The 24,971-nt window shown below is 52.0% G+C and overlaps 2 protein-coding genes across 5 annotated transcripts in view; one reads left to right on the top strand and one right to left on the bottom strand.

The window, feature by feature from the left end:
* Positions 1 to 1,261: 1,261 nt before the first annotated feature.
* PPM1G (protein phosphatase, Mg2+/Mn2+ dependent 1G) lies at positions 1,262 to 16,412 on the bottom strand. 4 transcript variants are annotated; one of them, XM_069011997.1, is made up of 10 exons: positions 16,259 to 16,412; positions 11,755 to 11,824; positions 7,161 to 7,246; positions 6,696 to 6,828; positions 4,883 to 5,352; positions 4,323 to 4,460; positions 3,321 to 3,555; positions 2,529 to 2,658; positions 2,286 to 2,388; positions 1,262 to 1,941 (listed from the first exon to the last, which is right to left on the bottom strand). In XM_069011997.1, the coding sequence occupies exons 2-10, from the start codon at positions 11,780 to 11,782 to the stop codon at positions 1,747 to 1,749; spliced, it is 1,518 nt and encodes a 505-aa protein (XP_068868098.1). In that variant the 5' UTR covers positions 11,783 to 11,824; positions 16,259 to 16,412; the 3' UTR covers positions 1,262 to 1,746. The 4 variants fall into 4 exon arrangements, with proteins under 4 accessions (XP_068868098.1, XP_068868096.1, XP_068868097.1 ...); XM_069011995.1 differs by lacking the exon at positions 16,259 to 16,412 and adding an exon at positions 15,944 to 16,226; XM_069011996.1 differs by lacking the exon at positions 16,259 to 16,412 and adding an exon at positions 12,680 to 15,237.
* Positions 16,413 to 16,644: 232 nt separating this feature from the next.
* Positions 16,645 to 24,971, top strand: part of NRBP1 (nuclear receptor binding protein 1) — a 33,985-nt gene continuing 25,658 nt past the window's right edge. Inside the window, exons 1-2 of the mRNA XM_069012007.1 lie at positions 16,645 to 16,741; positions 16,926 to 17,145. Of these exons, the coding sequence (XP_068868108.1) occupies positions 16,942 to 17,145 (204 nt within the window). The 5' untranslated portion in view covers positions 16,645 to 16,741; positions 16,926 to 16,941. The remainder of the gene's footprint in view (positions 16,742 to 16,925; positions 17,146 to 24,971) is intronic.

Below are 24,971 nucleotides of genomic sequence, written 5' to 3' on the forward strand. Positions count from 1 at the left end.
GTCCTAAAACATTAGTTATTCCTGCAGTCCCTGAGAGCCTGTGCTGAGACAGCTTTGCTTGGTGGCACTAAAACCAGTTTGTCTCAGTTACCATGTGCTGTCACCCCATTCCTGCTGCCAGGCATCCATCTCCAGAGGGTTTGGTTCTAAACTTTGTTCCTGGTCATTAAGGTTTGTGATGAAGGAGTTCCCCCAGTCTCTGTGGAGTCCACAAAATGGCTCTGATTTGTGGTGACCTCACATTAGTAACCTCTATTGAACAGTTACTGGGTTTAGACCATTTTCTGTGTGCTCTGTTGATGTTTTATCATGCTGATTTTTACTCAAAATGCTCTGTGGTGGGTCCTGTGCCACAGCAAAGGCTCTTAGAGCTGCAGGTATTTGCCTTACCTTGCTGCAGCTGCTCAGGGAACAGATCCAGGGGTTCTGCTATGGCTGCCTGGCAGGTTCAGTGCTGGCAGCTTACCAAGAACATAGAGGAGCACAGGATCCTGGAGGCTGTGAAGGGAGACACCCTGATCACCTCTCTGCAGAGCCAATGGAGGCTCTGGCCTGGCTGCCACAGGGACCCCAGGATGGTCAGAGACAGGGGTGCCTGAGGTCTGGGGGCCAGTGAGACCCCTCCTGGCAGCAATGCAGTCTGCTGCCCACAGAGCTTGTGGCTCCCATGGAATCCTGGGGCAGGTGGGACAGCTCCAGGCTGTGGGGGAAGGAGGAACTGGGGGAAAGAACAAATGTGGGAAACAGACATAAAAGGGGCCAGTTGTGTGTAAAAAGAAAAGAAGTAACGGATCACTACAGAGTACTCTTCTTTTCCAGTGGTTTGCCGGGTGCATGGGCTCTCTTTCTGCTACACAGGGAGAGCCCACCTGTATAGCCCACCCTTCCATCAGTGTTTTACAGCCCAGGGATTTCACTCCTGCAGGAGCAGACACAGGTATTGACAGCCCTTGTATGAGCCGTGCATCAGGGAGGAGCTGCCTCTTGACGCACCTTGACAGAAGGTGCAGCTCTATGGGTGCTGTAGGCAGGTGAGCTCAGGGGCATGACTGGTACCCCTATCCCTCCAGCAGACACAGACTGTCTCCAGTGACTCATGTCTACTCTGTGTGAGACTCCTCAGAAGAGCTACCCTGGGGAAACTGGGAGCCACAAGCCAAAGCCTTGCTGTGATACAAGACCACAGGGACAAATGTTCTCCTCCCCACCCCACCTTCCTCACCTCCCCCTCCAGGAAAGAACCAAGGACCAAGACCACACCTGTATTTTCTGGTCTTTTAGTTTGAAAAAAGTATTGATTGAAAGTGTACAACTGAACATGGGGTGGCTGCAGCACCACCGCCAGATTGTTTCACAAATAAAAACAGAAAAGGGCCTTAAATAATTGGGTGCAGATTAAAAAAACCTCAACAGTGAAAAAGTTCTTCCCTCTGAACAGAAATTCACAGGCACAGAAATGGCAACAACCACATGGAGACAATGGGGGGGACATCCTCCTCCTCACCACGGACTCTGCGACGCAGCGCTCCCAGGCGCAGCTCCATCCTCGCTCCCTCTCTGGAATGGTTACGGATGAACAGTGCGACATGCCCTTGCTAACCAGACCCGCCCCCACCCCCCGACCAGGACACGGACAAACAAGGCCTCTGCTAAGGCTAAAAAAAGGACAAGACTTGGAGTCTTGAGTTCAGCATGGGTAAGAAACGAGAGTCTGGTGAGCACAGCCCAGTCCCCAGGTGGGTACTGCTACTCCAGTTTGGCCTTCTTGGTGCTGTCCCCACCGTTCTCCTCTGCTGGTGCTGCTGCCTCCCCCAGTTTCCGCTTCCCACTCTCAGCAGGTGGGTGTGTGTTACGGGGTTTGAAGCTGATAATGATGCAGGTCATGTTATCGCAGCCGGTGCCATCCCCTGAGGTGTCTGGAGCCAAGCACTGATCCAGCAGCTGGGGAGGGACAGGGCAAGTCAGCAGAGAGAACAGATACACACTGGGACCACCCTGAGGCACTGGGCCCATTCCAGCATCTGACAGTGGCTCAGGGGCTGCCAGGCCAGACCTGTGCAGGAGTCAAATGCTGTTCCCACTGAACAAGGGACAGAGATAGCCTTGGCAGGCCCAGGTTTCTGAATGTGGGCAGAAACTCCTTTGGCAGGACAGCGCCTCTGAGGTCAGACACTGGCTGGAGTGCCCAGGGAACCCATCTGAGGGAGTGGGAGGGCAGAGCCAGGCACTGAGCTGGGACGCAGAAACGCCACATTGCTGGAGGGACAGCAGAGCTCCAATCTTACCTCTTCTACAATTGAGGAGAGTGGCCGCAGGACTCCATTCTCATCCTTCTGGGTGATCTTTGACTGGATGAAATCCACCACTTCCTGGCTGCTCATCACATTCCTGCAGAGCACAGAGTCAGAAAGGCAGGCAAAGGGAGCACACATGCCATAGTGTCCCCAACAGGCCTTCCTCACGCCCAGTTCTGGAGAAAGGCTAGAGCAGTGATGCCCCAGAGGCACAACGGTTCCCTCACCACTCACCAGATTCCATCACAGGCAATGACCATGAAGTCGTGGTCATCGTTTATTGTCAGCACTTTGATGTCAGGCAAGGCAGAGATCATCTGCTCTTCTGGAGGGAGGTTCTTGTTCCGCTTGTAGAAGTGATCCCCTGTGGTGGGGAGGAAGATGTCTGGGCACAGGCAGTGCTGCCTGCCCTCGACAGTGAGCAGCACTACCTTGCCACAGGGCATTCCCAGTGGGATCAGCAAGTGCTCCCACAATCTGGATCAGGCTGTGGCCATGAGCAGAGGAACCACTGCAGGTTCCAGGTGTAAGCTCTGGCAAACTCAGGGAAAAGGGGCCTTGGCCAGCTCACACTCTCTTTACTCCAAACCAAGTGTCCCTTCCCCACCTCCTGGGGCAACACCAGGCCAACAGCACAGAGCACCTGTCACCTCTGAAGAGGCTGTGGCTGCCCTATCCCTGGAAGTGTTCAAGGCCAGGCTGGATGGGGCCTGCGAGAACCTGCTCTAATGAAGATGTCCCTGCCCATGGCAGGGGCTGGAATAGGTTGAGCTTTAAGGTCCCTTCCCATCCAAACCACTCCAGGGTTCCTTTTCTGATTCAAAGTTCACTTGAGAAAACTGGCCCTCAGCTCTGGCTAGCAGCTTATCAGGAATCATCCTATGAAGAGACTTCCAGGGTCACCACAAAATAGCAGGTGGGAATGCCAGTGTTCTGTAACCTCAGTGGCTGGCAGTGCTGTCAGCTTGGCTGTCCTGAGGCCAGCGCTCCAAGGCCAGGCCTGCCATCATCCTTCCTCCTGCTTACCAATGGCCCTGGAGAGGTTGAGGCCGCCGTTCACCCTTCCGTCCATGGTGACCTTGCCACCAGCATTTTTTATCCTGGCCAGCTCCACCTCATCCTCTGGCTTGTGGTCGTACGACATGTCGACAGCCTTGCCACCCTCCGACACGACACAGCGCGAGTCCCCGGCATTGGCCACAATCAGCTGCTTGCCCCGGATCAGTGCCACGACAGCGGTAGTCCCGCTGTCCGAGCCAGGCTGCAAGAGACAGAATTTTGGTGAGATTCCTTTCTCTGTCTCCGTGTCAGGTCCCTAAGGGAACCAGCACCAGCTGCACAGCCCCAGCAGTGTCCCAGATCCCAGGATGCTGCATCTCACCCCATACGCACACATGGAACAATGGAGAAAGCCTGAGAGAAGTGGGAAACACCAGGAGTGTGTTCACTGAAGGGCAGGGTCAGGCAACACCTCCATCCCAGTCTCATGCAGCTCAGTGGGTCAGGATTCTCTAGCGTTCCATATGTCTGTCCCCTCCACTCTAATGTGCTAATTCCAGCCCCAGCCCAGCTTGAGCACATCCTCACTTCAAGTCAGGACATCTCCTCAAAGGGAGAAATTGGCACCTTGGAAGCCATGTCCCTTTTACCTGACCTCCTGGGTCCCTGGCCTGCCTGATTACACTGTCAAGGGCTGAAGAGCCACAGGCCTGGTGAGGAGTGATACTGTGCTCCAGAGCAGTGGTGCCAGCAGAGCTCTCCTGTTCCTGCCCCATGCTCTCCCCCCACACTGCTTTCCAAGCACCCCACACCCAGCAGCAGGCTCAGCCTCTTTGATCTCAGCCTGCTGTCTGGATCCAGGCCCATCCCTCAGCTTTTGCACAAACCCAGGCTGTCAGCAGCTCCCTCGGCCCCAGCCGAGGGCACAGGGTGTTCTATCCCCACCTGAACAGGAAAAACCCCTAGCTGAGTCTCCCAAGTGCCCCTGGCTCCACACTAAGCTGCGGAACACGAAACCAGGGTGTACACCTCCTCTTTCCCCTCCATGCCGGGCAACAACATTTCCTCCTCTTCATCCTCATCCTCCTCTGCTTCTTCAGTGTCATCTTCATCATCTTCATTCTCTGCCTCTTCACTGCTGTAACCATCCTCATCCTCACTGCATTCCTACAAGGAAGGAGAGATACCACAGGAGTCACACAGGACACTTGGTGCTGTCCCCCCGCTGGTCCCTCCATCCTGGGGACCAATGGTCAGTTCCCCCAGAGGTGTGAGGTGACCTGCCATGTGTCCCCCACACTTGATGGCTACAACCAGAGCAGCTGGTATCATTACGGCAGGGGATGAAGGGATGGTGCATGCAGCAGGACCAAGGGCTATCAGCTATGGCCGCTGCAGGATGAGTGTGTGTCCTTCGGGGTTAGCTCAACAATCCCAAACATTCCCATGGGATGGCCTCAAAGGATCAGCCTGAAACACCTGCTCCTAGGAACACACCTAGGATGAGCCAGAGGCTCGTCTCAAGTACCACCATAAGCAATGCATTCTGCCCAGCCAGAAGGCCACTCTGTGCCAGTGCTGTTTCCTACCTCACTGTCTTCCTCCTCTTCCTCAACCTCATCTGACTCATCCTCACTGTCCTCAAAAAATTTGGATTTGGTTGTGCGCTGGGGCTTTCCCGTAGAGGAGCAGGAGGGCCCGGCCTCCCCAGTAGAAGAGGTGACGGCCTCGTCACCTTTGCCTAGTTCAGGCTTCTGCAGAGCAGGGCTGTTGCCTCCAGCGCTGGCTTTGTCTGAGGTGGAGGAAATACCCGTGATTTCTTCGTCTGGCTTCCCGTTCTTCCTCTCCTTGTGGTCAGGAAGCTCCCCTGGGTCAGCCTCTCCATTCATATTTGACTCCCCATCATGCTGCTTGCCTGTCCCCTCCACAGCGTTATCCCCAGCTGCAGCTACAGACTTGGCTTTGAGGTTCTTGGTGCAGTTTTGTCCATAACGTGTCAGAAGCTCCTCGATGGTCATTGTGGCTTCTTCGTGCAGAAGAGCAGCTTCCTCATTATCCACTGCAAATGGAAAAGGGAGGGGACAATGAGAGAGGGTCAGAGAGCAGGATATCCGCCCCACTGGGTCCTGTGGTGAGCTGCCCCAGCTAAGGCTGCTGCTGGCAGAGTTCCAGCAGTGCTCCCCAGACTGACTCTGAGCACACAGCCAGGCCTGTGCCCTCACACAGCTCCCAGGTGCTATAGGTGAGCAGAATGGGAACAGCAGGGCCACAGTTTTGACCACAGCGCAGCCTGCCAGTGCCCCCATTGCCCCAGACCCAGTGCTCCCTGGCCAGCTGAGAGCACCACAGAGTGTTTACATCAGGTGTAAGGGCTGGTGGAAGCACAGTGTTCACATCAGGTGTGTAGCTGGGGGGCAGAGCCTCACTTTCCCAAGCACAGGCTCCTTGGGAGCCACAGGGAAGCAGAGTCACCACTTCCATGTGCAGGTTTGGTCACTAATGCTGCAGCTGGGAACAAGAGAGCAGCTGCTCCACGGGCTTGAAATACCTCAGGGATGCCCACCAACCATCATTTTGACAGGTTCAACAGGTGAGAGCACAGCTTTGCGCATCTCCCAAATGGGACTAGACAGAAAGTGGGATGCCGTTCCGCAATGACCGTGAGACAAAGACCACTGCTTCCCTACTGACATCCCCTTGCATATAGTTTGCTTTGCTATTTAATCCCAAAAGAAAAACATGCTCCTGAAAATACAGAACAGAAAGAAAGAAAAACGCAACCAACCACCCACCCACTTCATCCCCGTCACCTGGAGAAAACCAACCAACAAATTCAGCATTTTCAGACTGACATATTGTTCAAAGTGACAGGATCACCTTGCATCTGCCTCAAGGCTGGTCACAAGGTACTCAGCAAGAGCAGCACAGCATTCCACCCAGGAAACACTTCCTGGGCTGGCAACCACTTGCTGGTGGAACACTTGCTTCTTTGTGGGAAGAAGAATTGCTGAAAAGACTGGGATCTGCTTCAATCCTACCTGCAGCTGGTGGCTGCCACCAGCCAGGGAGAGCTGAGCACTGCACACATCATTTCCCTTCCACAACTGAGCCCAGATCAGAGTTCCTGACACATCCTGGAACCCTGCAATCCATGGAGGAAGCTCTATAGAAAATGGTGACGGGCTGTTTTGTTATCCACAGCATTAGGCTCCCAAATGGATAACGGTTTTCCTAGCACCAGCCCAAAGCCATGGACAATACTAAGGGGCAGAAGCTCAACTTGGCCAAAATTTAACTGAGAAACTGGGACAGAAAACCTTGTGCCCAAGGAGACCTGACCTTTCTGCTCTACGTCCCTGTCCTGCAGCTGCAGCCTTGTCTGTTCAGTGGCATCTGACTTACCATCATCTTCATCAGCAACTTTCTCCTTCTCATCTTCGTCGTCCTGTGGCCGCCCAGCCATTTGAGAGAGCTCCTTAATCACCTCCTCTGTGGTGAGCTTGGCATCAATGGCCAAGAATGCATCTTCCAGGGCCTGTGTGTGAACACAGACATGAGTGGGCAGCTGCCCCTTCCCTACAGGATGCCTGCCAGCCATACTGTGCAATCCAGTCTCTTCCAGCTTGCACACCATAACTAATCACAGCATGGCTGCAGCTGGCAGGGCCCTACAGGGTTCTCCTGATCTGACCCCCTGCTCGAGCAGGGACACCCAGAGTCAGTTGCCCAGGACTATGCCCAGACAGATTCTGAACAGCTCTGAACAGAATGGAGACTCCCATCACCTCCCTGGACAACCCATACCCAACACAAGGGCTTTCCTCTTTGTTGGCACTTACTCAGTCCAGGGCAGAGTTGGCTCCTTACCTTTTGCAGTTTGCCTTCTTTGTAGGCCTTCTGGTCTTTGATGATCTCAGGGAGGTACTTGGCACAATACAGGGCAACTTCTTCTCCTGAAAAAGAGAAGAAACTATTTAAAGAGGCTGATCCTTCCAGACAGAACCTGCTGAATTCCCAAGGTAAATCCTGACACACAAACCAGAGCTGTGTCACAGAATGGTGACACAGCAGCTGAGTCTGGAGATCCCACTCACACCTTCCCAGTAGGATGTGCAGATGGCCCTGGCAATCCTCAAAGAGCTCCAAACCAGCAGGTTTGGCCAATGCCGTGAGCTTCCCGAGAGGGAGCTTAGGCCCACAATGACATTTAGGCTGACTCTTTAGGTCCAGACTACCTGGAAATCTTTAATTTCACATGTCAGTAAAAGCAGAAGGAAAGGGAAGTTTTTGCTCACTGTAGACTCTCTTGGAGCATTACCAACATGCAGAGAGCACATAAAAAGTGTCCTGTGTTCTAGTGTGTGTTCCAGACCAATGGCAATGAGATCCCAGAGATTTAGATGAACCTTTCAGGAGACAGGGCAGTCACCTTGGTACAGGAAAGAGCACAGCAAGATAAACAGCAGTCAGAACACTGTGCTGAGAGCACAGGGGATAACCAGGACTGAGAAACAACTCAAGTGCTCATCCTAGAGCAGCTGATAGATTTTTAAAAGCCAGAAACTCCCCTAGCTTGCTAAGTAACAGTGTCAGGTATGGAATAGGGCATGGGAGGGATTTGTTTAGAACCTGAAGGTGCTATTAAGAGAGAAGGAAGAGTAAATAGTGAGGGATGATGAATTTCTGTAGTTTATCTTGAACAGGGCCAGAAAGAGTAGTGTGAGTTGTAGGACACAGGAACGTGGCTCACACCTCATGAATAAGAAAAATTAGAACCAGAAACTGATAAACAAATGAAATGACTGCACAAAAAGAGGGAGAGGAACAGGGCAAGCTGCACGCAGGTGGAGGGTCCCACTGCAGGGTCCAGAAACATCTTGAGGCTGTGCTGGACCAGTCATTCCCTGTCATAGTACAAAGAAGTTGCAGTGTGGGTGGCTGGGCACAGCATTCCAGAGCCTACCTGCACCTGGGGCTTTCCTGTGGCTGTAGGTACAACTAGAGCCATGTGGGCTCCTTTCCTTTGGGCTACAGGTCCGTTTTCACACAGCAGGGTTTTTCACAGGATGGACCAGCCACACAACTCCTGATCTTCCTGCTGCACATCCCAACTTCCCTGCCCTTCTCTGAGCCCAACAGAAACTGTGTGGGCAGCTGGGCATGACGAAGAGTTGTGCAGGCAGGAGCAAAGCTCTGTGAAGGAATGGGGAAGCAAGGGAAGTGAGAGGAAAGCAGCAGCCAGCCAACAGTTGAGCAAAGGGAATGCAGTGGGAAGTGGAGAAGTAGGGAGATTTGGGAGAAAGACAGAAAAAGCAGACAAGGGACTTTTCCAATGTACCTGCAGAGAAGGGATCAAGTGGTCATTGAGAGAGAACAGAAACAGCAAAATGGCTGCTGCTACACAGTGCTGCAAAGCACTCCACGGTACAGATCCAGGGAACAAAGAGACTGGGTCTGACCTGGGAACACTGGAGAGGATCTGTGACAAGGGCCTAGAGTGACAGGACAAGGGGAAATGGCTCCACATTGACAGAGGGCAGTGTTAGATGGGATATTAGGAAGAAAGTCTTGCCTGTGAGAGTTGTGAGGCCTTGGCCATTCTGTGTTTTCTCCAAAAAAACCTCTTGGAGGAAGACGAAAAATTGTTGTCTCCATGAGATGGAACCTGAAGGATAGTGATGGCCTCAGTGCAGAGCCCAAATGGCAGATGAGGCTCAAGGTCAGTGTTGGAGTAACAGATCTTCTCAGTCAAACACCACTAATCACTGCAGAGCCCAGCAAACAGCAGGACCCAACACCAGCCTTTAACAGGTACAGCACAAAAAAGAGTACAGTGTGGGTCAGGTAAACTGCTCTTGGGAACACCTGAGCCACCATTGTAACCTGCAGCTGTTAACAGATACAAATCCCCTCTAACATGCTCTGGTCTATCCATTACTAGCTCCAACCCTTCCAGCCCCATGGTGGGTGCCAAGAAAGGACTGTGGTGATTTAACCCAGATGGCAACTAAGCACCACCCAGCCCCTTGCCCACCTCTCGTGGAACCGGGGAGAGGATTGGAAGAGTAAAAGGCAGGAAACCCTTGAGCTGAGAGAAGTTTAAAACAATAACAGTTATAATAATTTTTTTAAAATAGTGAAAAAGAAAATAACAAAGAGAGAGAAATAAACCTCAAGACAGACAAGCAATGCAAGATACGTGTCAATGAAGACACATTATTAAAAGAAAGGCTAAAGCACAAGTAGACAGCAATAGAGACTGATCAAACACAACCCCCACCTCAAGGGGCAGAGTGCCCAAATATCATTCTCCAGAATCTGGGGGCAGGAAGGCCAGAGCACATAAAAAAGAAGCTGGGGAAGGCAAAAAACTGGCCCAGCAGCATCTTTCAAGTACTGGAAGGCTTGTCCACAAGGGGGGAACATAAGAGAAAAACTAATGAATGAAATAGAAAATGCTAATATGTAAAAAAAAACCCAAACTCACCCTTTTTCAAATAACACAGTAATAAAAACTTTTCCCAACTTATCTGGAGCAGGAAGCTTACTGGAGAGTTTCAGGCTGAGAGATGAGCAAGGTATATAAGAGAAGCTAAATTCAGTTTTTACACTGGCAGCTAATAAAGCTTAGCAAGGTTCCCACCCAAAACATTACTCTTACATGGGAGAGACGTGAGAAATTGTTTCAAACTGAAGAACTAATGCATTAATGAAATCACACGATAGTAGGGATGGGCAAAAGCTGTTAGTCTAAATCAGATTCAACTATATCCACACCCTTCCTGATACGGTTTGTCAAGGAAGAGCTGTAGAGATTCAATCACCAGAAATCTAAAATATGAGTTAGAAACTCATGCCAGTGCTTTGCCATTCCATGCCTTTCCCTAATGTCTACCTTGAATCTTCCCTATTGTATTTAAGAATCCTAAACACAATACTTCATGTCCTACACTAAAAGGAATGTCATGTGTGTCCAAAGTCTCTCTAAAACCCATGGAGTAAGACCTTGGCAGCTGAGAAACCAACACAGAGCTCAGAGGAGAATAGATGGTTTGATACTAGTCATTCTTGACCCATTTTTGGTAGATGCTCCTTATCTATATTTTTGCCTGACACACACAAACAGTTCCCGAGGTGAGTAGCTCCTGACCCCTACATCCCATTTCCTTGCCATTCTCTGCCTCTCAGCACCAACCCATCATCCCCACGTTCTCAAAGATACCCTTCAGGACATCAGTGACTGTTCCACATGGGTCTCTACACCCTCTAAGAAGAAGTTCAGGAAAAAAATAATTTCAGAACATCAAATACATTCTTCAGACTGAGACGACATCTTTGGAAGAGCTACTTGATATATTCGCAGCAGTGACAGTCACAAACTGGCCCCTGTGTTATAGAGCCAATGAACAGGAGGAAACAGGCAGTTCAGTTAATCTACTCCACACAGATTTTCAAAGAGCTTTCAAATAAATCATCAAATGTTTTCCATACTAAGCTGCCACAAGGAAAGCAGGGAGGTTGGATAGGAGCAGTTTTCAGAATGGAGAATGGCCACTGGGAGAGCTCCTTGAAAAGCTGTGTTGTTCAACATCTACATAAATTAGCAGGGAAAGAGGTCAGTAAAGCATGATGGATCACTCAGGATGATCAAAATTAAAATAATTTGCAAGATTTAACAGTAGGATCTTGAGCTCTTACATGATACTGGCAGAGGAAATTCTGTAATAATATTAGCAATAATATGTAATAGCAATATTCAGTCATACAAGCAGAGATAAGCCTAGGGCTCCTCTGACTGGAAAAAAAGACATGGAGTCCAAAATAGTAAAAGTGAAAAGTACTACCAGAGTGATTATTCCTTGTGTCATGGATACTGCAGTGAAATGATCAGGCAGCAGATTTAACCATATCTGTTTCAAATAATGATTCAATGCAAAATGCACAGTGCAAACAATCACCAAACATAGAAACCTTCTTAAAATGCAATTGGACGAATTCATGAAGAGGTAGTTCATCCAGAAGACTCCAGCACGTCTCCAGGATGGAATGGCTGCAATCTCCAGTTTAAGGAGCCCTTACCTGGGAAATGGATCTGCCTGTTTTGATTTTCATTCTTTCCTTGGGCAACCACCAGAACACACTGCCTAGAGTCAATCTCAGGTGATTTTTCTTACCACTTTTTCTTCTGTGACTCTCCTGCCCAGCTTATCCACCACAAAAACAGTCATTCTCAAAAGGTACAAAAAATGGAATACAAATCTGATTTCAATCTCGGATCAAACCCTGACCTTCCTTCTAGGACCCCTAAGAGGTTCAGAACCTCTCTTGATGGCATCTATCAAAGAAAATGCTTCCCATCAAAGAGCAGAATTCCTAACAATAGATGGATGCCCCAGCAGCCATGGACAGCCCAGAGGGGGTCACACCGAAGGACAGGACAGAGCAAAGCAGACGCAGTTACCTCCATGTCCATCGTAGACAGAGAACATGGCTGTTTCACTGTCCAGCTCGGGAATGCAGTTGTGGGCATCCTGAAAGAGAGAGCAAAGGTCTGGAATGACAGGGATTGCAATAGACCCACAGAAAATCATAGAAGCATGGATTTGTTTGGGTTGGAAAAGCCCTTTGAGAACACTGAGTCCAACCATTGCCCCAGCACTGCCAACCCAAACTGCTGTCCCATGCCCTCACATGCCCTGTGCCAGGGCTGGACAAACCTTTCCATGAAGAAATTGCTCACAATAGTCAACCTGCACCTGCCCTGGCACAGCTTAAGGCTGTTTCCTCTTCTCCCATCCGTTGTTTCCTGGGAGACAAGTGTGACCCCCACCTGGCTGCACTCTCCTGTCAAGGAGTTGTAGAGAGGGAGAAGGTTCCCCTGATCCTCCTTTTCTCCAGGCTGAGCCCTCCCCAAGTCCTTCAGCCACTCCTCATCAGACTCGTGCTCCAGACCCTTCCCTAGCTCCATTCCCATCTCTGGACAAAAACACAAAGGTCAATAACACAAGCCATGTATGCTGCGCAGCCCTTCTCTCCATAAGGTCTCTGTGGAACAGCCAGCTTTGAGGAAGGTGCCCCCATGATTTTACAGCCAAGAGCCTGAACTCTTTCCTCTATGGGCAGGCAAACCCACCTTGGCTATTGCAATGCAGAGCCTGGAACAAACAGATGGCCAGGCTGAACCTTTCTCCTAAGCCCTCCCCCTGCTCAGCTAACCTCCTGACATTCCTTCAAGTCTAACCCTCACTTATCACCTCACCACCTGACACATCCCACACACCTGTGTTCAGGAAGAACATGTATCCTGTGATATGTTCAACAATGTGATCTTTTCTGTGGTTCATCACCTTGAACGTGCTACAATTGCCCCAAAACACTGTACTTACTCCAAGACAGCAGGCTCAAATATCTGGATGTGTCCATGCTGCCAACAATATTCCAAAATTCACACACACACGGAACTAGATCACAGCCGAGCACCCACTGAGCTCTACTGCTTTTTTTTTTTTTAAGGTTCCTTGGATAAGGTCTCTTTGCTCTCCAGAGTTCCAGCATCTTGTGGAAGAGAACTTTATTCCTTGCTTAGGAAAACAGGAACAGAGAGGTTCTGGGTTTCTGTAGCACTCATTGCAATGAAACTGCTGGCACTGGGATGAAAAGAGCTTCTGAACAGGCAAGTGACCATCTGAGTTCAAAACGAGTAATGACTGTAACGCAGGAAATTTCCCCAGCCCTCACTGGAGAGAGCAAATGAAAACAGGGATAAATCAAGAAGCAGCATTTTAGTGCTCACTTTCCTGAGCATTCACAGAAGCCAGTGAGACAGTGAACCCTCAACACAGTAACTGGGATAAGTCTCAGGTGACCAAATAGCAGTGTAATTAAAGAGATGCAAATGCTGCTGGGGAGAAAACCCAGCACTGGCACCAAAAATGGTCTGTATTGCCCTTGCTGAGCCCCCACTGCAGCCTGTCCTGATCTGTCCCCTCACCGAGCCCCGATCCCAAGGGGGCGATGGGCACGACTGGCACATGCAGGTAGGAGGGCTCAGCTCCCACACTGTGCATGGGGCTTGCTCTGCCCTGCTCCAAGCACAAGTGCTGGTGGCTCTGCACACAGGGCAAAGCCAGGTCCTGACATTGCCAATGCCACGAGCAGAGCAGCGAAACTACCATGTGCTGCCAGTTACCAGCCTCCAGTGCAGCCCCCAGCCCCGGCCAGTGAGTTGCAGTGACTGTCCTCTCAGTGACTGGGATGTTGGGCGCTGAAAGAGTTCACAAAGGTTCCAAAAGTCCGCTTCCTGCTATCCAACCTTCTGGGATCCCTCACTCTCCCCAGTCACCTGAGTGGTTACTGTAACAGTGGTGAAGAACAGTGTGTCTGAAACATCAAACATCCAATTCAGTTGAAATGAGTAGGCAAATTAATAAATTAACCTGAGAGTTAATTTAACAAATCTCCATTTTTTGAACCAAACTCTTACAGTTTTTGAAGCAAGGGCTTTTGTTCTGAGCCTGGGAGAGGAATGAAACTGCAAACTGGGCTGTTGGTGTCTCACTGTGGGGGTACAGCCAAAACAGGAGCAAAGAGTTTGGAGAAGCCCCATCCAACCACATCCTGTGCCTCCTGCTATATCCCAGAGTACTCCTCCGGACCATAAAACTGACTTCAGCCCTTTTCTTTGTTGCTTCTAGTACCTAATACAATTTTTTTTTTTTTTTGTATCCTTATCCTTTGGGTTCCTCATCTGCCCCAAACATTTCCTTACTCCCAAAGCAACCTCTCTGGACTAAGTTACCATATTTCTTCAGAGCCCTGTACATCCACCTCACTGGAAGGCTCCTAAAACCCAAGGACAAGGCGACAAAAAGCTCCATTACACCCAAAATACCTGTGTCTTACCGCGTGCAAACTCTGACTGGCTTCACCAACACACACAGAACTACAGCATTAAGCACAAACAATTTGCTTAGAACTTTCTCCAAGCCTTGCAGAAGAGTAAAAGTGCAATTGAATGTGATTAAAATGAAAAAACAAAACAAGACAAGACAGAGAGCAGAACACAGAGTGCTGGAATGTAAGAAAATGGACTGCTCAGCTGTGTGCTCTCCCATCAGGCTCAGAAGCAATCTGCAGCAGGTTCAGCTCCTGCCGTCTGCTTGTTTCTTGGGATAACTCAACTAAATCATGTCCACACTGATGGCCTCAGTGCTGCCTCTGCCAGTAGGGATAAGCCAGAGATGCTGGGTAGTGCAGAACCCACATCTGCAGCTTGGGGCCTCGTCCAGCCTCTGCAAAGGTACCAGTGACAGCCCTCAAGTGAGTGAGGTTAGAGCCATGTCCCAACTGTGGGAGGGCTGAGTGAGCCCACCAGCACTATAAATCAGGGCCATTCTGCTCTCCCTCATCGCATCCTGGCTCCTTAACACATCCCAGCTCTGTGCAAAGGGATGCCAGAGCCATGCCTGCATTTAGCGGCTTACACACACGTTAATCGCCTTTGAGATTACACTCGGTGCTCCAGGAGTGTCCCTGTGCCATCAGTTCCCCCCTCCATAGGTCACTGGGAAGGACCAGCTCAGATACTGTCAGCCAGTTCGGCACACACATACTCTGAGTGTATCTCAGGAACACAAGCACCAATTCTACCTCTTCTACCCCAAGAACCAGAGCCCAGAGTTTTACACACAGAAAGGAGGAAACACCTCTTGTCACTGGTTTGTCACCTGTACAACTGCTGTCTCACTCCAAGAAGTGGTGAAGTGTCTGGAAAAATGGCTCACGAACCCATACCAGCAAAAATTCAACATCTGACAGCCTGAATGGGACAATTTCACCAAACCAGCCACAGGGCTACGAAACAGACACTGAGAGATGTATCTGTGGTGGCTGCAGCGACAAGGATTAATCCTTACTGAATTCAGCTGTTTGCTGGCTGCCCAGAAGGGAAAACAAACCAGCACATTACTAGTACTCACAGAGGGTCTGAAGTTCACAGAGCTGCAGGGCCAGCAGCCCCACACTGCCCTCACACCAACCAAGAGCTTTAAGAGCAGTTCCTGCAGCCTCCTGCACTAGGGGAATGCGGGCAAACACCTGGATCCTCAGCCACGTGTGGATCTGGTGGTAGCTCATCTGCCCACAACAAGCCCAGCAAAGCCGGGACTGGCAAAAGGAGACAGAGTAGCCATAAGAATTCTTCCTACGAATTTTCCTATAAACAAATAAAAACAAGGATGAAGCACAGCAAGACATCGACACTTCATTTCAGGGGAGAAAACCAGGCATTTTCCCTGATAATTTCCCACTTGCTTTCACTCACGACTTCACCCCAAGCACCAAACGCTCCTTCATTCGTTTTATACCCCGAATTCCTCATTTCTCGCAGGGATTTATCCAGCCGCACGTGTCCCCCACGACACTGGGGGACTCTCCCCGCAGGAGCCGGAACACGCGGCTGCCGTGTGGAATTCGGGAAAGGCTGGGGCGGCACCGGGAGAGGCAAAATGCCTCTGCCGGCCTCGGGAGGGAGGGGGTGACCGAGAGCCCCCGGACCTCCTCGCTATTCGGCGCCGTCGGGGCCTGTCGGCGCAGGACCCCGAGGAGTGCCGGGTGTGAATGCCGCCGCCCCACCGGCCTCACCCCCTCACCTCCATGGAGACGCGCCATCCCTGCATGGCGCTGAACCCGAAGTGCAGCGGGCGCGGCCCGAGCCCAGCGCCGTCCCCAGAGCTCTTCACCGTGTTGGGCTGCGACAAGTAGGCGCCCATTGCGGCCGCGGCGGCCTCGGTCGGCGGCGACCGGACCGGACCGGGGGGCGCGGGCGGAGTGCGGGGGCGGCGGGACCTCGCACCGGCGGGCGGCGACCGGAAGTCGCGCGGCCGGAAGCTCGGCGGCCGGAAGCGCCGACCATAGAGGCGCGGCCAGAGCGGCACCGCGGCCCGCTCCGCCCTGGGACTACCTACACGGCCCGCCGGTGGCTTCGACCTGCCCTGAGGCTCCTCCGGGGGAACAGCGGACTTGGGACGGGCGATGCCACCACCGGCGCCGCACGCGGCCACGCACACAGCTAAAGCCGCGCACGCTCACAGCGGCCAGTGATATCGCCCTGCCCCTTTCCATGAGAGGGTCCCCGCGCACACAGCGCCTTATATAAGCTCAGTCACGCCCACCGGCCAATAAGCGACTCTGCGGGCCCCCTGTCGCACTCTCATTGGCTATTGCGCGGGGCTGCCCCGCCCTAGTCACCACCCCCCAGGGCCCTTTCCGTAGGGCGCCCCCTGTCGTGTGACGCGCGGCGGAACTCCGCCCGCCGGCCATTGGCGGGTGCTGACGCGCCACTCCCGGCGCTGATTGGCTGCGGCAGAGGCCCCACCCCGCACGGCGCGTTACGCAGCGCGGCGGTTGCGGCGGGGACGTGCTCGGGACCGGGAGGTGTCGTGGGCCCGGTAAGTGCGTGGCTCCCGCCCCTCGCCCCCTGCCTCGCTCCGGGACCGGCTAGGTCGGGCGCCGCTGGCAGGCCTGGGGCGTGGTCCCGGCTGACAGGCCCGGCGGGCGCGGCCCGGTCCGGCCCGGCGGGCCCAGTCAGGCCTGGCGCCCCACCGCGCCTCACGGACCGCGCCTCTCCCGTAGGGTGTGCGACCGCAGCATGTCGGAGGGCGAGTCCAAGCAGGTGCCCGGCAGCGGTTCCGACCCCAAGCCGGAGCCCGCCTCATCTGGCCCGGGGATGACCTCGGTGTCTGCGCCGGTGACTTCCGCGGCGCCCCCAGAGGAGGAGGAGGAGGAGAGCGAGGACGAGTCCGAGATCCTGGAGGAGTCGCCGTGCGGCCGCTGGCAGAAGCGGCGCGAGGAGGTCAGTGCTGGGGGCCGGTTCCCGGAGCTGGACTGCGGGGGAGCCCAGGCGGGGCCCGGGCGGCCGCTTGTCCCGCCCCCCGCCCCGCTCCTCCTGCCACCTGTCCCCGGGATAAGCGCGCCCAAGAGTGGGGGTCCGTCACGCTCCCGGGAGGCAGGGAGATGGGTGGCCCTTCGCCAGCCGCAGGGCTGCCATTCCTCGGGTCCGGAGCGTCTCGGCTGGAGCACAGCCAGTGATGTTTTCCCCTGCCGCAGGCCGGTGTCGCGGCCAGCTGTTGCTGCTGTGGAGTAGGGAGTGGCTCCGGCACTCCCGGTGTGCATCGCGTTTCACAGATCTTTCGCTCTGGGAATGGTAAAGAGGAATGACTGGATAGTTCTTGCTGTTCACTGGGGAGTGTGGATGGTACCTGCTGCTGAGGTGGCCAGCTACTTGGGCCAGTTACCCGGTCTCATCAGCTTTTGAATCCTCGCTTTTGGTTTGCTTTGTCGTCTGCAATCAGGATAGAGCAGAGTCAGCTCACACAGGCTTGTTTCTTGGCCTGTCCTACCCGCACCCACTGTTCGTTGCGTGTGCTGGCAGTGTAGTGTGTAAAGGCACAAGGAGATTAGATCATGTTGTTTGGGACATTTCCTTTTTTCTGCACGTTGCTGGGCTCTGTTTTTCTTCCTGGGGGCTGTCTGTACAAACTGGTTTCTGCTCTGTGCTGGCACAGTGCCCCTGCCCTAGCTGGGCAGGCTGTGCAGCCCTGGCAGGTGCTGACAGTCAGGCAGTGTGCTCGCTCCAGCGCTGCGGCACAAGTGCTGATGGGGCTTTTCTCAGCCAGATCAGGGGCTAAGCACAGGGGTTTGTCTGCTTTGTCCACCACTGCAGGAAGGGCAGTGCAAACCCCAGTGGTGGTGAGAGAGTAATTTGTTCTGATGTAAATTTGGAGGTCAAAGTAAGGTCAGGGATTCCCCGCAGTTCTTCACCTTTGCTTGCTGAGAGCTGTCATGGTTTGGTTTAACGTGAGCCAAACGCTGGCATGGTGTGGTCAGAATGTGCCTTTTCTGGCAGGGCTCTGCAGATTGGTTGCATATGTAGCTTTAACATTTAAAAAAAAAGTTTCCTTTTCCCCTTTTTTTAAAGAAGTGTGAAGCTCTGGTTCTGTCCTTCACAATATATTCCACACCTGAAGTGCTTTATCTCTTGCTCTGCACTGAATAGGCACATGCTGGAGAACAAAGCTGGTTTGTGTCATCTTTTCAATGTGTTTTATTTAGTACTGATCATTTTGACACAAAGAGACACAGAAGTTCCTGCGTTCTCCTACATGACAAGTAAGATTTGGGATGCTCTAGTGTTTTCTTTGGATTTCAGTTCCCCCTCAGCAGAAAAATTAAGGCCCAGGCACAAGAAATTCATTGAAATTTCGGTGTAGCTAAATGAGTGTCTTATGGCTTCAGGCTGCCTCTGTGGAGGTCAGAGCTCTGCTCTTACCACCACAGGTTGAGGGATGGGCATTGGGGCCATTGCTGAGTGATCTGGGTGAGCTCAGGGCTGCTGCTGAAGCCTTCACTCATCAGGGCTGCACAGATTATTTTCTGACTGGGAGCGGCCTCAGCTGCAGCTGTGACCCTGCAGTGAAATCCTGGCGTGTCTCTGGGTTTCACATGTGAATTTGTGGCTCAATTAGCCCCCAGCTTGTGGAGAGGCTTTTGTTCCCTGAACTGCATGACATCAGACTCTCTTTGCTGTCTTAAGTATTTGGGCTGATCTGCTCTCCGGAGTAAACTCTTGCACTGCAGATGTTGTAACATGAAATTTATTTGGAATAACAACTTTACTTGCTGAGCATCCCAGAGCAGCATGGCCTTTTTCCCGGGGAGGTGTGACACCTCAGTCTCCACTGGTTTTTCCTGTCAGCGCAGTATTATGAACAGGCTCTTACTCGCTACCCCTAACAGGGAGATGGTGTTACTCTGGAAAAGGCATTTGCCAACCTTTCCCCGGTGATGCAATCCCGATCTTTTATTATGGAAGTATCTCCTGGATGTTGGATTAGATGGCACCGTGGAAGCAATGAGACATGATAATCTGGAGAGGAATGGACGCACGTGGTTGCAGAGTGAGACAGTATGTTCTGCCTGTGCTCTGGTACTTCCTGTGTGTGACATTCTTTCCTGCTTGCTCCGAGTGCCGAGCTCGGGTGTAGGTTTTGAAATGTAATGGCCTCGCTTTTTTTAAAAAAAAGATTGTTTTACCATCCATGAGTGATGAACTCGCTGCAGCAGAGGTGGGGCTGTGCAGACAGTGCAGAGAGGGCCCGTGAGGAGGGAGGAGCGGGCTGGCTGTGAGCCGGGGATGTCGGTGCCTATTTACCGAAACGAGCAGATTTCGGCGGCACGGTGCCCGCGCCGCCGGTCCCGGAACAGTCGTGGGGCGGCAGGACGGCCTGCGCTGGCCGTCTGCTCCCGATTCGAGGGCTGGACGCCCTGGCCGCCTGCTCCCGATTCGAGGGAAGCGGCCTCAGGTCCCCCCGCTGGCGCCCCGACCGGCACCGGCACCGGGACGAGAACCAGGGCCGGTCCCGGGGCGGGGCCGGCGGAGCCTGCGGGGCTGTCTCGTCAGCCAATGACAGGCGGCGCGGAGCGTTACATCACCGCCGGCGGCCCCCATTGGCTGTGGCGCGCTCTGGCCGCGCCCCGAGGCGGCCGCACCCTCGGGGCCGGGCCGGGGCCGGGTGCGGGGTCCTGGCGGGGCCGTGGGGAGCGCCGTCCGGGCCCAGCCGCCCAGCAGTAGCTGCTGAAGGGAAGATACGGTCATAGCTTAGCTTCAGCCGCCTGGGCTGAACCGTATCCGCTAATGAAAATACATTGGTTCACGAGGGGAAATGGTGCTGGGCGCAAGTCTGAGCAGGGAGAGGAGCGGGTGGAGTGCAGCCCTGCAGAAAGGGACCAGAGAGACCCGGGTGCTGGTCGGCCGCATCTCGGCTGCAGCGAGTGTGTGCCCTGGCATCCAGAGGGCAAACCTCGTTCAGGCGGGAGCAGAATGGGAGGGCACAGAATCCCATCCTGGGGTAGTTACACACAGCAGAACCAGATGTTCGTGAGAGGGGATGGTCCCAATATAGGTCTTCTCCCTGGGATCCAGGGTCAGGACACCAGCAAATGGCTCCAAGCTGCATCTAGAGAGGCTCAGACTGGACAAGAGGGAGCATTTCCTTACTGATAGGGTCACACCTACCCCAGGCTTCCTGCAGAGGAGGTCGGTGCCCCAGGCCCATCTGTGTTTGAGGAGTTTGGACAATGCCCAGCATGCTGTGACATGGGCCAGCCCTGATGGGGTTGAGCAGTGGAACCAGGGAATCTGTGTAGGTCCCTTCCAGCTGGCTGTTCTGTATTCTGTATTCTATTCCTGCTTAAACTTCATATGTAAAAAAGGATTGAGTGTTGAGTTCATTGATTGTAATCCTTCCTAGAAACAGGGAGCTTCTGTAGTGCAAAGAGTCTAATTCCTGTGAAAGTTCAGAGTAGTTTTATTAAAATCTAATACCTCTGTGACATTTTAACAAGACAGAAAACACTTATGCTCCCCAAATTCCATTTTTTGGTGGAACGTGGAGCAGTACCTGTGGTTCCTGCAGTGTTGTGGACTGTGCTGCTTTCCTCCCAGAGGTGAATCTGGCTCTGGAATTGTGCCCATGTCCCTGGTTGCTTTCCTGACCAGCGCACAGGTGAGGCTTTACAGGGTATTTTGTCCCATGGCTGAAGCACAGGGCAAGGCCCCACAGCATGAGAGCAGGGGTGGTCACAGGACTGATGGGGTCTCCCAGCCTGTGCTTGCCTGGGTCCCTTCTGGTTGCTCTCCCTTACAAACCAACCCCTCTCTTTCTGCTGTTCTGCAGTAACACTCCATTTCCTTCTTGAAGGCAGCATGCATGCATAACTTACTTTTCTTGGGTTGTCCGAGTATCTTGAGAATTATCTGCTGTGCCTCCTAGGAATAGAAACTTTCTAATGGAGCAGGATTGCAGCACCGCAGCACTGCATTAGCAGGTCAGGTTTAGCCTCCTGAAGCTGGCTAGTGGTGAACCTGAAACTGAGAGCTTCGTGCCTCCTGTCCCTGGCAGCTACATGGATGACACATAACATAACTGTAGGAAAAGTTGTGCTCTGCTGCAGCAGAATCTTTATTTTCAACCCAGTGTTTCGGTGTTTGGCTTGGCAAGCTCATGTGAGTAGGAGAGGCTCAACCCTTCCTAGATGGGGATGTCCTTGGGTTTGCCATATATGATAGCTGTCTATTGACCAAGTTTCTTCATGTACCTTTTCTGGGGAGGAAAGCACTATGTGACTGTGTAAGCCAAAACTTTATGAGAAGTATTTTGTTGACATCTTTGTAGTATACTTTAGTAAGAAGGAATCTGTGTCATGCTGTCAGTGTGGGCACAAGCAGGTCCCCTTTTGGGGGCATGTGTGAGCGTGTCTGTCAAGGTGAAGAGGGCAAAGGCCCGACAGGCCTGGGTGGGTCTGGCTGCTTCTTCTGTAGGCTCGTCATGGGGTACATCCTGGGGTGGTGCTGTTCTCATCAAGTGCTGCTGCGCTCTCCAGCGCAAGAGACTTTACAAGAACGTGAAGCCTGGCACTGAGAGCAGAAGAGGGAGAAAACAGGAGAATGAGCACTGGTCTCTGCTTAAATACCTTTGCCCTTTCCCAGAGAATATGCCAGGCTGCCCAAGAGCAGTGGGGGAACCTTGTGCTGTTCTTGCAGCCCTGCTCGTGTCCTGTCTGTCGTCTGGAAACTCATCCCAGTGCTGATCATGCTGTCCTGCGCTGATGGCAGGCACAGGGGTTGTGCATCTGTCCCACAGATTCTGAAGTGTTGAGGGGGATTTTTGGGGTGGCTGAAGGTGACGTTTCAGTTCCTGATAGCCATCAGTGACTTTGTGGCTGATCGTTGTTCTGTGGCTGATGTATTAGTAACTCATTTGCAACTCAGCTGCTGGACTTTCCCCTGCTGCACTTTCCATGTTCTGCCCCACTTCAGTGGCTGCTGAGATCAAGAGGTTTGTTTCTGCCTTATCTCTGGGCACACGCCTCATGTGTCAGTGTGGCTGGGCATGCAGCGGTTGCCATGTTGAATAATTCTTGTTTTTCTGTCTGGGATTTTTCACTGTCAGGTAGCTAGATGAGAGCTGCAGCCCTTCACAGCTTCCCTTACAATGGCATGCAGACTACAACAGGGTGATGGATGGAGTTCTGTGTGCCTCTCGGTGTCAGGTCAGGAGCAGAACTCAGGGAGCAGAGTTTGAGACAGTATGCATCTGTGCATGTGAGTCCCATCTTGCTCTTCACTGGATACTGGAAGTTCAAAAAATTAATTCAGGTAGCACACTGCTGTTAGTTTGGTTCTCTTTTTTCTATGGAAGGTCTGTCTGTCATTTGGACTGGCACTTCCCAGCTGTTGATGGCTGGAGTTACAGTTGGATTTCAGTGCTCAGGCTTACAGATGCTCTCAATCTATGCTGTAACTATCCAGTATTAAGAAAAGAGCTGTGATTCATGAGGACCTGAACTCAGAGAGACAGGAAATGAAACCCTGAGTCTGCTGCATCTTTATCTCTTTGTTGTCTTCTCACTTCTGGGGGGAGTCTCAGTTGCTTGAATAATTTTTCATCTGAAGGCAGTTGGTGACTTTTCTGCCTCTGGATTTACATTTCTTCAAGGGGACAGAGTGCAGGATTCTTGGAGAAAAAATGCTAACAGACTGAGTGTTTGGATTCTGGGATGCTGGAATCTGGTTTTCTCAGCCTCTGTTGTGACTGGAAAGAAACTTGCTGAGGTAGTAAAAGATAAGCACCAGTCCTCCAAGCAAGCTGGTGCTTAGAGGGCTGCCAGCTCCCTAACAGGCTTTGACAATGGACCTGTTTTTTTTCCAGTTGGTGGAGGAAACTAATCACATGCTGTAATTTTTATAGTGTTCCTTGACCATAGGGAATATATTAAGGAGAAGGGAGTATGTGAGGTCTTTTAACATTTTTATTGATTCATGTGGGGGCTTCCTGAAAAATGAACCCTTGGGATGTGCCAGAATCAGCTGAGGGACACTTCAGGGTGCAGAGGGGACTGAGCTTTTGTTACAGCCCCATTCTGTCCTTGCTCACAGGCTGTGACGGACAGCTGGCACTCACTCCTTGCAGCAGTGGCTGGAGCAGGGGTGGCTGGCTGCTGCTCTCCCAGCGTTCCTGGGAGGCTGGAGGTGGTGGTCACACTCTGGCTGCCTGCAACCGAGGGATGGAGTTCTCTCTGCATTCCTTACAGAACTGTTCTAAAAATACTGTGGTCTGTGCAGCAGCACCAAAGCCTTCCCTTGTCAGCCCTCTGTCTTGGGAAGCCCAGGCAGCGATTGTGGTATCCTGACAACTGCCACAGGTTTGGTGGAGCTTAGGCTTGGGAAGAGGCTTCCTGCTGGGCTAGGAGAGGGGGGAGGCCGTGTGCTGGCTCTGACTCCAGAACCTGCCTGCAGGGAGGCTGCATGGCAAATCCTGATGGACAGAGGCACAGCCAGACATAGGTTAGCTGTGGAAGCATGGTGATTTTCAAGAATCCCATGGTAACATGGATGACAGGCATAGCTGTATCCTGTTTATCAGTGCTCAGGAAAAATCCCATTTCAGGTGTCTAGTACCTGTCTCCCAGGCCCTCTGTCTATGCAAAATCTGACCCCAAGACCTCTTGTCCCAACTTTCTGGCTATTCTGGTATGAAGTTTGCTTGCAGATATGTGTGCTTGCCTGTGCACATACATTGAGATTGAGAAGCACATTGGCACAGAAAATAGTTTGAAAAATAGTTTAACAAAAAGACAGTACAGGTGATGGTGACCAGGCTCAGGGCTTGGCTTGAGACTCATCTTGATCATTCTTTTTCCACACTTTCGGAACTTCCCTCAAACATCCCATGAATAGTGTACCCAAATATTCTTATTCCATCTCAAAATTACCCATAATCTCACCTTGAAGCCATTTTTACTTCCGACATCTTAAGGCAGTCAACTTTGCAATTTATATATGTGTCAAGATCAGGTATTCATAGTCCTCTTTAAAATACGATGTTTGCTCACTTCATTGCCTGCTTTCTCCAGTATTACCAGAAAACATTAAATAATCACTTTTTGTTAGTGTTTCATGTGGTTTCAGGGATTGTTTCCAAGACCAGTACTTCCACAGTATACCAATTTTTATGGCATTTTCTGTTCAGTGTACTGATCTTTCAACCCCTCCTGTGTGACTGATGTTATTCAGAGTTGCCTGCAGTGATTTGAAGATCTCTCTGCCAAGTGAAAGTATCACTGAAGAACAGGGTGGGCTATAGCAGACTGGGAGTAGCTTACATAGAGTTTATCCTGTCTGGTTTTCCCTCTCTCCTTGGAGTTTTCACACTGCTGGCACTCATCTGAACTTACTGCCCCAGTGCAGTTACCAGAACTTTCTTGATGAACTTCTGTCTGAATGGGCTTATTTACAGATATTGGGTTTTCTTCCACACTTGCTTATTTATTTTGCTGTGCTGTTTCTGTTTCCCTTTGGGAGTTAGGGGTGAAGAATCATTGCCTCTTCCTCCTTCCATAGACCAGTTCAGTATGACTGAGCTCTCAGGCTCCACTGGGTTGCTTGTTTGTTTTGAAGCACCAAGTGAGACTGAGCACTTGTCCCTTTGGTCTTGCATTAGGCAATTTGTATTCATTTCTGGTATCCATTAAATAGGGGGAATGATGCCTGTCTCCCTGTGGGATACTCGGCACTGGTGGGGCTGCACCTCAAGTCCTGGGGTCAGTTCTGGGCCCCTC

Source organism: Aphelocoma coerulescens, chromosome 3 (assembly GCF_041296385.1).
Source record: "Aphelocoma coerulescens isolate FSJ_1873_10779 chromosome 3, UR_Acoe_1.0, whole genome shotgun sequence".
Taxonomy (NCBI): domain Eukaryota; kingdom Metazoa; phylum Chordata; class Aves; order Passeriformes; family Corvidae; genus Aphelocoma; species Aphelocoma coerulescens.

Coding starts and splice junctions, on each gene's coding strand:
- PPM1G (XM_069011995.1), bottom strand. CDS start 16,063: ATGGGCGCCTACTTGTCGCAGCCCAACACGGTGAAGAGCTCTGGGGAC. Junction 6,829..7,160: donor AAGAAGGCAAACTGCAAAAG/GTAAGGAGCCAA, acceptor GTTCACACACAG/GCCCTGGAAGATGCATTCTT. Junction 5,353..6,695: donor AGTTGCTGATGAAGATGATG/GTAAGTCAGATG, acceptor TTCCATTTGCAG/TGGATAATGAGGAAGCTGCT.